General features: G+C 38.2%; 1 protein-coding gene across 1 annotated transcript in view; it reads right to left on the reverse strand.

Annotated features, from left to right (window-relative positions):
- Positions 1–12,317: 12,317 nt before the first annotated feature.
- kif18a (kinesin family member 18A) overlaps positions 12,318–13,261 on the reverse strand; it is a 123,411-nt gene continuing 122,467 nt past the window's right edge. Inside the window, 1 exon segment of the mRNA XM_028794233.2 lies at positions 12,318–12,583. Coding sequence (XP_028650066.2) covers positions 12,432–12,583 — 152 coding nt within the window. The 3' untranslated portion in view covers positions 12,318–12,431.

Below are 13,261 nucleotides of genomic sequence, written 5' to 3' on the forward strand. Positions count from 1 at the left end.
AGTATCCTGCACATTTAAAAAACACCTTAATTTTTCAGCGTTTCTAAGATGGAAAAAACATGTTTTGGACAGCTTTTTAATGTGTGCTTTAAGTAATGCATTTCTCAAAGCTAATGTGTAGATTGTGGGCTGATTCAGTAAAAGTAATGGTGATTTCAACTGAGTCAAATAATGACAAAATATTGGTATGATCAGCATCATTCCCTTCACTGATTAACATCTCTGTTTTATCGGTGTTTAAAGACAAATAGTTCTCACCTATCCACTCCTTTAACTCACTAACACATCTAATTAAGGGCAACATCAAAGAAATGTCATTTGGTCTAGAAGAAACATATAACTCAGTGTCATTTGCATATGAGAGAAAATTAAAGTTTTTTAATAACAGATCCCAGTGGAAGCATGCAAAAAGAAAACAGTAAAGGCCCCAGTACTGAGCCCTGCGGGACACCATATTACACTTGTGTGTTTAATGACGAAGTACTGTCAGCACATTTCTGCACACATTGGAATCGATTTAATAAATAAGAACTAAACCAGGCAAGGACATTGCCAGTAAGCCCAATGTCAGTTCCTAATCTGTGTAGTAAAATAGAATAGTCAATGGTATCTAACCTAACACTTAAGTCTAACAACATAATTACAGTGGAATTTCCTTCATCAGAGAATATCATAATGTCATTTAAAACACGTGTTAGTGCCATTTCTGTACTTTGACTGGTGCGGAAACCAGACTGGAATTTCTGAAATACATTGTGATGTTTAAGATGAGACTGAAGCTGATTTTTTAGAGAGTACGGGTAAATTTGAAATAGTTCTATAATTATTAAATATACAGTAAGTGAGTCTAGGACAGACTTTTTAAGTAATAGTTTGATGACTATTACTAATACCACTAAGATAGTGGAATACGAGTGTAATACCACTAAGACAGCTGAAAGGTTAATTGACTTTCACCAACAGCAATTACAACCTCTCCCTCTGGAAATTAATAATTCTGTAGTCAAAGTGGTGGAATCTTTGTGATTTTTGGCTACAGCTATCACAAACACTCTCAGCTGGGACAATAAAGCAACTTCTATCACTAAGTAGGCTCAGCAGTGGATGTACTTTTTATGCCAAGTAAAGAAATGAAATATTTCCCAACTCATCATAGTACAATTTTACAAAGCCATAATCGAAAGTGTGATCACATTTTCCATTGTTGGCTGGTTTGGAGTTGCAACAGTCTACTACTTCAAAAATACACTACAGCGTATTGTGAGGTCTACTGAGAAAATAATTGGCTGTGCTCTTCCATCTGTTGCAGTCCGGTATACATCAATTGTCACTAACCATGTAAAAAAGGATCTCCATGGATTCATCTCACCCAGGTCATCACTTTTTCCAAAACCTCTCCTCTGTTAAATGCTTTAGGTCAATTAAAACTAAAACTAATAGACACCTAAACAGTTTGTTTCCCAGAGCCATAGCCCAGCAATTTAGCCTGTCCTCCTCACTTACTAATGTGTTCTCTCTTATACTGCATGAAGGTGTGTGTATGTACAGTATATGTACAGTACATGTAGGTGTGTGCATGTGTATACACACTATACACTCATGCCTTCACATGCACGTCTCCTTTGTAAATGTGCAACTGTTTATGTAGCTGCTGAAATATATAACGTGTCATCAGGCACGGGTAAGACGCGTGTCAAAAGAATTCTCAGAGTCCAAGAGTTGGTTTTAAAGGTATTTAGTGAAAGGTAAAAGCAAATAGTCCACACAAGAATAAAAAAAAAATTGTTACACACGTAGAATAAAAGGCAAAAAAAAGGAAAAATGTATCTTCTTTAAACTTAGCTTTTCTTGAAAGACTTTAGTTATTTCTATTCTTAAAGGTTCTTAATTTCTTCTTCTGTACACCTTGGTGTACGGTGCAGTACTTAAGTAAACAAGTTTTCTTTACTTGTTATTTCTCACATTCAAAGAGCCCGTAGGCCATCGAGCACCGTTACGTGCGGTCACGTTTCTTCTTCTCTACTTAAAGGTTCTTAGCTTTTTCTTCTATACGCTTTACGTACGGCACAACACATAAATTAAGTGCTGTTAAGTCCATATTTGCTTCACACAGTCAAAAGGCTCGTAAGCCAGTTGGCACATATGCAAGTGCCCAGGCATGGTGACGTGTGATCACGGTTAAAAACCGTATGCCTCTACACCTTATACAAGGCAAGGCTATCACTAGCTGACTGACTAATAATGTTTACTCCAAGCTGTTAGAAATGGTAAGAATATACCACTGTGAATCTATTTTACGGGGATTATAGGAACTTCCCGTTATTTATGCATTGTCATCTAAGAAATATTCATGAATCTTATAGAACAAGGAAAATGGCTCTTACAGTTTATAATGTATGTTATTTAACATTATATTAATTGTTTGAGATGCTATGTTAAGTCATAAGCAGCTCCAAAGCTTCCAAGGTAAATTCCTGTACATTAGGTCCTTACTGAATAAAAGTAATTCTGATTCGAAAAATGTTATATTTAGGAAATTTGAAGTACAATTAGCCACATATTCTCCACATCTAACCACAATTAAAGCCACATTATAAAATGGTATTAAAAAGATATTTTATGAACACTACTAGTAGATGTAACTACTCTTATTTTTGAATATAACTGACAGTCCCCAAAATAAGTAATAAACAAAATTGTGATAACAAACTTTTTGAAGTGACTAGTAAATGCTTCAACTTTTAAACCTGGAAGCACACGAATATCACGTCCTACATACATTCTCTTAGTTGTTTTCGTTGTAAAGCACCTGAGGTTCTGAAATGCTTTATGGCGGTGGTGCTGTAACTCATGCCACAGCTCCACACTTCAGTCTGCCACTGTGTTCAGTTTGCATGTTCTCAACACGTCCATGTGAGTTCTCTCCGGGTACTCTCATTTCATATCTCCACCCAAAGATATAAAGGAAGTTGTTTTCAAGTGAATGTTTATAAAAGAGATGTGTCAATGTGCTGCGGTGGGTTGGCACCCTGCCCGGGATTGGTTCCTGCCTTGTGCCCTGTGTTGGCTGGGATTGACTCCAGCAGACCCCCGTGACCCTGTGTTCGGATTCAGCGGGTTGGAAAATGGATGGATGGATGTGTCAATGAGCCCTGTGGTGGACTGGTGGACCATTTGTGCTTTTTCCTGACCTGTGGGTGGAGTGGTGGCTCCGAGGCTAGGGATTTACACTTTTCAAATCCCGTAAACGCCAAAAGTGACTCTACTTTGTTGGGCCCTTGAGCAAGGCCCTTAACCTGCAATTGCTCCGTCCTGGGTATGACATTAATCTGCATCCAGCCCTGCATGTAGGCCCTCCAACCTGCAGAATTGGCACTCCAGCCACCATAAAAAACGTCACACTGGTTCCATTCCATCTGAACTAGTGTGGGGCTGAGGTGTCACCTGTTGCATGGCTGCACTCGGCTCCTAATCTGGGATCCTGAGCTGGTTTGTCATGTGGTGGGTGCGGCAATGCACTGGATCAGCGCGTGCTCCTAACCTTTCTCTGCCCTGTTTCCAGTAGTTTTCTTCAATCTTATGATGAAATTGTGCAGCAGGTACTAAATTACCTTGGTTTTAATATAATAAAATACTGTTTGGTTAATGGAGAGACGGGCTCCTACAGCAGCAGCTTCTTTAACCCTTTTAAATGTAGGAATGCATAAACTGCCACTCAGTCTGAGTTTGATTTTGGGAAGTTATAGATGATCGCCTTTGAAGTCATCTGCATTTCCTTTGCACTGAAATGTAAGCCAGAAAGCTTTCCCTCCATAAAAAGCACTCCAAGTCAGAATGTCAGGTCACAATGAAGGATGAAGCCCCTGGAATCTGACCTTTTCACCTACCTGAGGAGAGCCTCTCGAGTTCAAGGCGACCGATGTCTTCAGTGGTCTCATCAGGAAACATCTCAAGGTCTGCCCTTTGTGCTTGACTGACTACCACCAGGTACACTCCGGCTTTCAAGTCATCAACAGGTGGGAGCTTTGGCCACAGCCAGCTTGGCCTGGAACGACTAATGGGTAAGACCAAGCCGACAACTGTTTATTTTTTTAAAATGGCATGCTGTTAGGTTTTGACCAAATCACTTTGCTGGGAATGGGGTGGGGGTGGGGGTCAATGGACAAAAAAGCAAGTGCTTAGCAGCAAAGGATATTTGGTTTTGTTTCACTCCCTGAAATGGAAACAGGATCCAGGCTTGAAAATTCAGTAAACTTTCATCTACAGGCTGGATTACCTTGGGAAAGTCAAGCTGACTTGAGTGGGGAAGATTTTAGGCAATTCCAGAGGCTGTGGACGATCGAGCCAGCCAGGGTTCAAGAGGCTGAAGCAGTTAACAGGATGTGGAGAAGCCCAGAAGGGTTAGGTTGCAGGCAGGAGGGTGAGTGCCATTAAAGACATCTCCACACCACTTCTTCTCTGTGCTGCAAAGTCAAAAATGGATGTCACATAAACTTTTCTAAGAAAAGTGAATTCCCAGAAACTTTGATCTTGTGCTTGGAACTGGCATGCAGTCGCTATGGTAACTTGCACTTTGCAGACACGTTCCACTAGAAAAACCTTCCTGTCGTCATGTTGGCCAGTGTAATGTAACAAGTGTTGGCGTGATGGCCAAATTAGGACTTTTCCTAGGAAAGTGTTACTAGGAGGAGAAAGACTCTCTTAGAAAAATCAGGAAATTACATTTAACTCATGGGTCATGGGATAGCAAACAAACACGAATGGTAGGAACTACTGCTGGGAAATCAGGTGGTGTGGGTTTAGATTAACTATTTGTTTTTCATTCATTGATAAGAGTGTTTAGTCACACAGGCATTCATTCATAGGCTCCTGGTAACATGAAGCTGGGATGAGCAGATTTGAAACAGATGGATGGATATATTGAGCCAGCTAGAACCAAGACCAGGTAACAGTCCATGGCACATCTACCTCCACACTCTTACAAGTGCCATTTAGAGAAACTAAAAGTACTAACCGCATCTCGGTACTCAAATGTGGCACTTGGTGCCACGGCCCACCTGCCAAGTTGTTTTGCCTGCCTAAGGTAAAGTCATCCCTGATGGAGGATCGCAGGAATCGTGGGAAAGAGGGGTCCTTTCATCGGATTGGCTGACCCAACACTGTTTCAGCCGTGGAATGGCCAAATGGGGGAGGCAGCTTGATGGATGAGGTCTCCAGGAGTCTAAAATTAGCCAAATCTTATTATGTGATATCATCTACTGTTAAATTCTGCTCTGTACTTCTAAAAAATTTTTATTTTTTATTGAGGATTTGTTCTGTTCTGTGTCTTGTATTGTATTGTATTGACCCCCTTTCTTTTGACACCCACTGCACGCCCAACCTACCTGGAAAGGGGTCTCTCTTTGAACTGCCTTTCCCAAGGTTTCTTCCATTTTTCCCCACTAGGTTTCTTTGGGAGTTTTTTCGTCTTCTTAGAGAGTCAAGGCTGGGGGGCTGTCAAGAGGCAGGGCCTGTTAAAGCCCATTGCGGCACTTCCTATGTGATTTTGGGCTATACAAAAATAAACTGTATTGTATTGTATATCATTATTCTGGAGACCCCAGCGAATATGCCCAGGCCCCTCAGATTTTTACTAAATTGAAGGCCTAAGTAAATTTTTTCCCTCACATCTAATTTCTGTTATTACTTTACCAAGATGCCAGACAAGAACCAAACTTGGATAGGGTGGTAGCCCACCTCAGGGTCCACTCACTCACTCTCATAAGAGGCCAATTTAGAGCTGCCTTTGTGTTGGATGAGGAAACTAGAAAAACTCATGTGGACTCAGGGAAAACACACAAACTCAACACTTAGCATGATTGGGTGGGATTCAAACCCAGTGTCTTGGAGATAACTGCTTCACTTTCCTGAAATATGAAATGAACACCATCTGCTGCCCCTTACAACCAGATACTCTTATTTTCTTCTTATACCTCTGAAGATATGCAGTCTGGGGTAGCTAGTGATTTGAAATTGCCCCCAGAGTGAGTGTGGATATGTGTACAAGTACAGGCCTGATATAAAACTCCATGCTTGTTTGTTAATGTGTACCCAGTGCTGCGAGGGTGGGCTATGATTCAAGGGACTCTGAATTAGATTAATGGGGTTTGTGAGTAATATTCTTAAAATTTCTGCTGTATTTTCCAGAATCTTAAGCTTGCATCCAATATGGTGATACTTTTCAGTATTATTCTTCTTTCACTCACATGAGGCAATTTTAGAGTCACTGTAAACCTAAATAGCATGTCTCTGGAATGTACCAGAAAAACACATGAACCCAGTCTCCTGGAGCTGTGAGGCAATGGACCACTGTGTTACCCTTTCAGATAATGAGAACATTTTATGCAAAATGAATACCAATTGAAATCCCGTGGTGCTGCACTGAATAGTGTGTCCACCACCAAGAACTTAAACCATGCTTTGATCCCAGAGCAGGACGCAGTCTTAGTGGAGTTTACATGTTCTCCTTGAGGTTGTGTGGGTTACTTCCCAAAGATTTGTTTCACCGATATGCTTGTGCCCTGTGATAGAGTGGTATCTCACTATGAATGGTTCTTGTTTAACCTTCTGGAAAATATTCCAGTTTCACACAATCCTGAAATAAATAAGTACTGTATGTTTGGAAAATGGAAATGCAGAAGTTCCCTCAAATAGAGAAAAATGTAGGACTGTGCAGGTGCGGGCAGCAAGGAATGATTCACACAACTGATTCTCAAATGAGCTCAGGTTTTGTCAACACTGTCTGGTCACAAAATTCTGGAGGTCGCCAATGTGACTGTCCACACACCAGGACTGCTGAAGAAATTTACGTCACAAGCACCCCAGTGGTGATTTAGGCAGGCCGAGTAGGAAGCAGATTGAATGGGTGTGCCCAATTTAACCCTTGGTGGGCACTACATTGTAGTAGTGATGGCATCGATAATAATACCGTTTTTTATTTTTACATAGCCCCTCTACCATGCTGGTCCTTAAATCCAAAGGCTAATGGCTCAATCCGCATCAGACTCCTGAGCCTGACATGCAAGTTGCCCATTTTGTCGACTGTAATTTAAACAAAAGAAGTCTGTAAACAATTTTTGCATACTGAACTTGTAACTCACATTGGGAAAAGCCATTGTCCAAATATCATAAAAATATGGCCTCACTGCATATGCTCAAGACACACAGCCAACTAGCCAATTATTAACAAGCTAAAAATGAGTTGACCCCCCCCCCACCCCCCGTCCAAAAATTTGTTTATGTTTCTTGCATCGTGTAGTTTGTAGTGATAGCGGAGGAAAATTGTCAATCTCACATCTTCATGAACAATAGAGATAACAAAATTTCTCACAAAATAGGCAACTATGGAGACCAATACTAGACAACAATAGCAAAAGTGCCCATGTTACCCTTGTCACACAATCCAGTCATTGGCTCACAGCATCCCAAACATGTATTTTTAACAAAGTATTACATAGCCCACCTACAAAAATAATGGACTGAAACAAAAATGAAACACACTCACAAAAACTAAATAAATTCCCTGTGGGGAAGTTTTCAAACAAAACAACCTATAGTCTTCTCAACCATTTATACTGCATTTTTTATATGAAATGTATATTGGGGAAGTTATTATGTTTGTGTGCTTTACAAGTGTGAAAAAATATTCATCTATCTATGTGGCATCCACCTTAAAAAATAAAAACAAGTGGCTATTTATCCGGGTGTCAATCTGGTTGCTATGTGTCTTTTATATGCCATATATGGGATTAGTAAAAACAGTTCTAATGTTGTGATGCACCACTTGTTGGAATAAAAATTGCAGTGCAGTTTTATTACTAAATGTATTACAAAATATATTTCAACCCTTCTTAGATGTGTCGCACATCTAGTACAGTAATAAAGCAAGGTGTGACTGGCAACATGAAACTGCTCCTGTAAGAATAAAAGCATTTGTAGATGCAAGAGTGGCCTGTAACTGGTATCCCATACAAAGCACCTGCCATGAGCCCAACACTCCAGTGTCAGGCTCTGCCAAAAAGTGCCTATAATGGAATAAATCAGCTCATAGTATGAAGTTTGCGAAGACAGCTGACACGTTTTTGTTTAATAAGCATTTAAAAGTAGTTATATTCTTCAAGTGAAATTAATGACATTTTCTACAAAACAAGCAGTTACTTTTGTAAGTGCTTGCTTATTATTACAATTTGGTGAATGGACAGCTCAAACACTGCCAACATATACAGGTATACAGATAACATTTTTAAAATGTGAGGCAGAGGCTAAGTATGGATGAGAAAAGAAAGTTTGACTTTAATCTCCTCTGACCACAGCATCTTTTACCACTTGGCCACACAATCCGTTGGGTGCTTTTTAGCAAACCATAATATAATATGGTCTTCCTTTTCCCATCTTGCCAGCTAGGTGGCGCACTTTTGATGTTGTTCTATGCATGTGCATATGAATTTACTTGCCATAAAGGCATGTAACTCCTTCAAAAGTTTTGTACCTTCTCTGATTGGACTCTTTCTTGTTTGGTCCTCCAGTTTAGAGGCATGGCCTGATCTGCAGAAGGTCTGCATGGTGTTATACTGTATGCCTTCTTGGTAACGATTGTGTTGACTGGGCTCTAGGAGATGCTTTAAAGCCTCTGAAATCTTTTTACACTGATCTTCCAATATGTGCCCTTTCAAAGCTTAATCCTGAAGTTGTTCTTAAAGCCCTTTTCTGCCCATAGTGGATTCTTTACTTTTGGAAAGCACTGGAATCCTCTAGAAACTGATGCCTTTAATCATATCGGATCAAAATCAGCACAATTGATCACAGGCAGGAGATGATTAGTTTGTTGTGTGATTTGTAAGTTGTCTGGTTATGTTTGAGCAAGTTGACAAATACAGTTATAACAACAGTTAAAAAAGGCATTGTAATATTACAATTAATAATAACTTATCTATTATAAAAAGAAATCCTGTCCTGGAAAGCAAAAAGCAAGTCTACGATACGTGATCTTCTCGTAAGACATTGTAAAGACCCGCAAAACCAAAGACACACCCTACTTACAATCTATCAAATAGGACAATAGGCAGCAAAACATTCAGTCTTCTGAAGGATTTGAGCACACACAGATCCAGGGCTGAAAGCGCATATAAAGCGTATAAGGTACGTTATAAATTAAATGTCGACATCTAAGCGAAGAAGAAAGCAGCGCGGAGAAAAGAGACTCAAATGCGTTGGACAGAAAAAAGAGCAAAAAAGAATAAATCGAGGTGCAAATTCAGAAAATAAGGAAAGTAATTATCAACCTGGAACAAGTGGAATTGAAAAAAAAAGCACGTCCAATCCAGCTCAGAATTAAAAGACAATGAGTAAAAGAAAGTAGAACTTCATAAAGACGTTTACAAACGTTGACACTAAACACATGCAGAACAGGTTAGAGACTATGAAACCTGGGAAATTAGAAAGGCTCTCCTTCTCAGGGGTGGGGTTTGATTCGTCTTCAATTTTTTTTTGTTATAAATTGATCTATTTGTATGGAATGATTACAATAAAATTAATAAATAAATTTTTAAAAAGAAAGGCTAAAAAAAAAAAGGCGCTATACACATGTGGAGAAAGTTAAAGGATATGAAAGTAGGAAAATTAGAAAATATAAAAAAAGAAAGTAAAGATCGCAGTAGCGCAAACAAACAAACTGCCTCATTTAACTATGCACCAGTCTAACTTTGGTTTTGCACAATAATTACTACACTATTGCGCCTTAACACTTAATTCTACTTTATTCACTAATTGTATTTATTTATTATGTTCTACTATACTGTTACCTTTCAATCTATGACTTTTTGTTAATCTGATATTCTTCTAACTTTGCACAGTTTTTGATAAGCAGATCAGGATGCATTTCACTGTGTGTTGTCCTGTATAACTATGCATGTGACAAATAAAGAATCTTGAGAATTTCAAAAACGGAGTTTACTGCACATGCATTTATTGGTTTCTTTGTTAGTGTATATAAATGTGAGAGGAAAATAGCACGACTTTACAGACAGGAGTCTAATGCAGAACTCTACTTTTTTACTTTGTAAAAAAAAATGATTAACTGCTGATGATGTAGATCGTTTTGTCTGTGCTGAAATTCCAGAGAAACCTGTCCTGACCTCATTAAAAAGATTCAGCATATTGGGACTCGCATGATTACAAATATTGTTTTTACAGAAGTTCTGATATAAAAGTGAAACTAATGAAATAGCAACAATTCAAAGAAAAAAAAAAATCTTAAAAGTGTGTATCCGGAAAACCAAACACGGGGGTTGGTGAGCGAAGCAAGCAGGGGGCTAAGCCCCCTAGTACTAATTAAAATTATTATGATGTTAATGTCTTTACTTTCAAAGAGCTAATGTTGGGTTAGTGTGTGCAAATAAAAATGCAACAAGCCTAGTTTGTTTTTAAGAGTGTCATGCACATGGTACAAGTTTTGAAAAGTGGTGGTAACTTTTCATAACCACTGTTTTACAACTTATTGACTGCTTGATTTATTTTTCCCCCCAATTGTTTTAAAGGTATGGTGAACTGTGGGCTGACACTGTTTCAATCAAGGGGTGACTATTTCAGCGGAATTCACTTGTTTGACTGACGCTTCATACCTTCAGTTTTATATACCATTTACAAAGAAGAGAATAGTGGAAACAAGGCAGAAAGTGAATGCAGTCAGTACATCCCTTCTCTGTACTTCAGAAAATCTAAATGAAGTATGACTGAAAGGGAAGTCGGAAAATTAAAATTGTTACGAGTTTTTTTTTCTTCTTTTGATATACTTTACTAATCCCTGAGTGAAAATTAGCGCTTTTTCACATGACCTTAGGAGGTCAGAGTCCTGGGCCCATTAAAACTGCTGGAAAAATTTTCAGGTTAAGGGCTTTGCTTAAGGGCCCAAAAAAGTAGAATCCCTTCTAGGAGTAACATGGCTTGAACCAGCAACCTTCCAGATACCAGGACAGATATTTAGTCTCATAGCCACCACAAGAGTTACATTAAAAGCAAAAATTTAACAAAGGTTAAAACACCAATTGCAATCAAAACCTGTAAAACCACAGAAGACCACCACTATGCTGAAGTTTTATACCCTTCTGTGTAGATCACAGTGACTGACCAAAGTAGTTTCACATATAACAAAAGTCATTCAAATGATTTTTTAAATGGTAACTGCATAGAGAAAAAGCAAAGAAATTCTGAAATCACGAAAAAAATAATGAAAAGAAAAATAGCTTCAAAAACTTTATTGTGAGAGAATTCCAGTATAAAGGGTCTTATGTTATTTAGACCAAGAAAGGCTTCAGAAATGCCGTAGAAAACTGATTTTGAGTTGTTAAAATATTCTCATTATGTTCATTATTAAAATATTCATACACAGCAGTAGTTAGAACAAATCCCTTGCAGTTTCAACAATTACTCTCATTTTCACCATTACAGTTCTTCATATTCACAGAAATGATACAGTTCTTCATATTCACAGAAATGATGATGAAGCCAAAGAGCGGGAATTGAATGTCAAACAATGCAGAGTTCATGGTCAAAGTAATGCATGCTGCAGAAATTTAAGAAAGACGGGGATGAACAGTTTGAAGTATTCTGAGGTGTTTAAAGATAAACAAAGGTGAAATAAAAATGCCTTTTTCTGTAGCGATATTAATCAGTTATACTACTAAGGTGGATAAATCAGACAGTGGAAGGAACATGGAGTATTAAAGACATATTATGGAAAGGTAGCCAACAAGCAGGAGTTACATTCTGCAAGAGTTAAAAGTTATAACTTTTGCCTATGAATGTCCCACTTATTAACAACTCAGTAAGGAATACAGCATTATATGCTGCAGAGATAAGGGAAAATGATGAAAGCAGTAGGCTACAAGCATTTAAAACACTTGCATGTGCAATAGGAACACAGGGGAAATCAAATGAAAAATGTACACCAAAACTAAAAGAAAATATAGGTGAAACACATTGGAAATACTCACGGGGAGATTCTAAAGAAAAATACAGAGGATGTCCATGAGCAACGGCATTTATAATTCTAACAAGGAAAAAAACGGAGTTGTATGCAGACAAAGAAGGCATGGAAGAGAGAAATCTGATGCCTAGAACTTACCTGAACACATCGCACATTATGAGTGGGTTGGAAAAATAAAGAAAAATTGTGAGATGACTTCAATGAAAGGAGAGATGCAACACAAAAAAAAAAAATCAACAAAATAAAAATCTATTTTTTAATAGAGAATGTAGCACACACCCCACCCCACCCCACCCCCCCCCCATTAACAGTGCAAATCATTATCTGATCAATACAAAGCACAGGATTCAAAATATCACTATTTCATACTTTTATAATGTATATTAAATAATTACAATGAAGAAAAATCTTAGGATTTATCTGTAACAGTCTTTAACAAATTTGCAGCTTTCAACAGGGATGCATTACTTCTGTACATTGGGAGGCGTGGGTTTCTTTCCAAAATGGTTCGTCCATGTCTGAATTGTGAAGTGATTTGTTTGCTTTGATCTCTGGAGTCTCCTATGCAGGGGAAGAAGGGTAAAGTAATTCAATTTTCAATAATTACATTGGATATGTTACTGAACGAAGCAACAAAATAAAAAAAAAGCACATTAACAGTAGTAAATACCTTCAGTATGAGTTGGGCAATTTTTTTTATTTTTGAATAACTGATGACTATTGTACCCATAGGTTTTAATTGTTAGAGTTCATGAATTAGTAAAGTTAAGAGGTTTGTGAGAAAATAACACCCAAAATTTAATTATAGAAAGAAACTGCTAATGCTGAACAACGAAATTCGCCACAGCAATTGTTGCAGCAAAAATGCTGTATTTGTTGGTGATGCTGTTCACCAAACTATCTTCCTGGATATTTGGAATACATCTTGCTTTGAGGAGAATTTTTTTCCTAGAATTCCATGATGCTTTGCAAGGCCAGCATGGCATCACAGAGCTGTAACAGCCATGCGTACAACTTTCACCATGCACACTGTAAAATCGTTGCCAAACTGCTTTGGTCTTACATAATGTCACAACCAATCAGTACTCCAGCAGTGAACCTTGTATGTGTTTAAGAAAAATAATATAGAGATAACTATAGAGATAGAGTAAAAATAGAATAGAATAGAGAATATTATGAGTACTACCACCAGATAAACAACATGGATTCATGTGTGCTGGCAGCACAACCCTACATGGC

The sequence above is a fragment of the Erpetoichthys calabaricus genome, chromosome 2 (genome assembly GCF_900747795.2).
Source record: "Erpetoichthys calabaricus chromosome 2, fErpCal1.3, whole genome shotgun sequence".
NCBI lineage: Eukaryota > Metazoa > Chordata > Cladistia > Polypteriformes > Polypteridae > Erpetoichthys > Erpetoichthys calabaricus.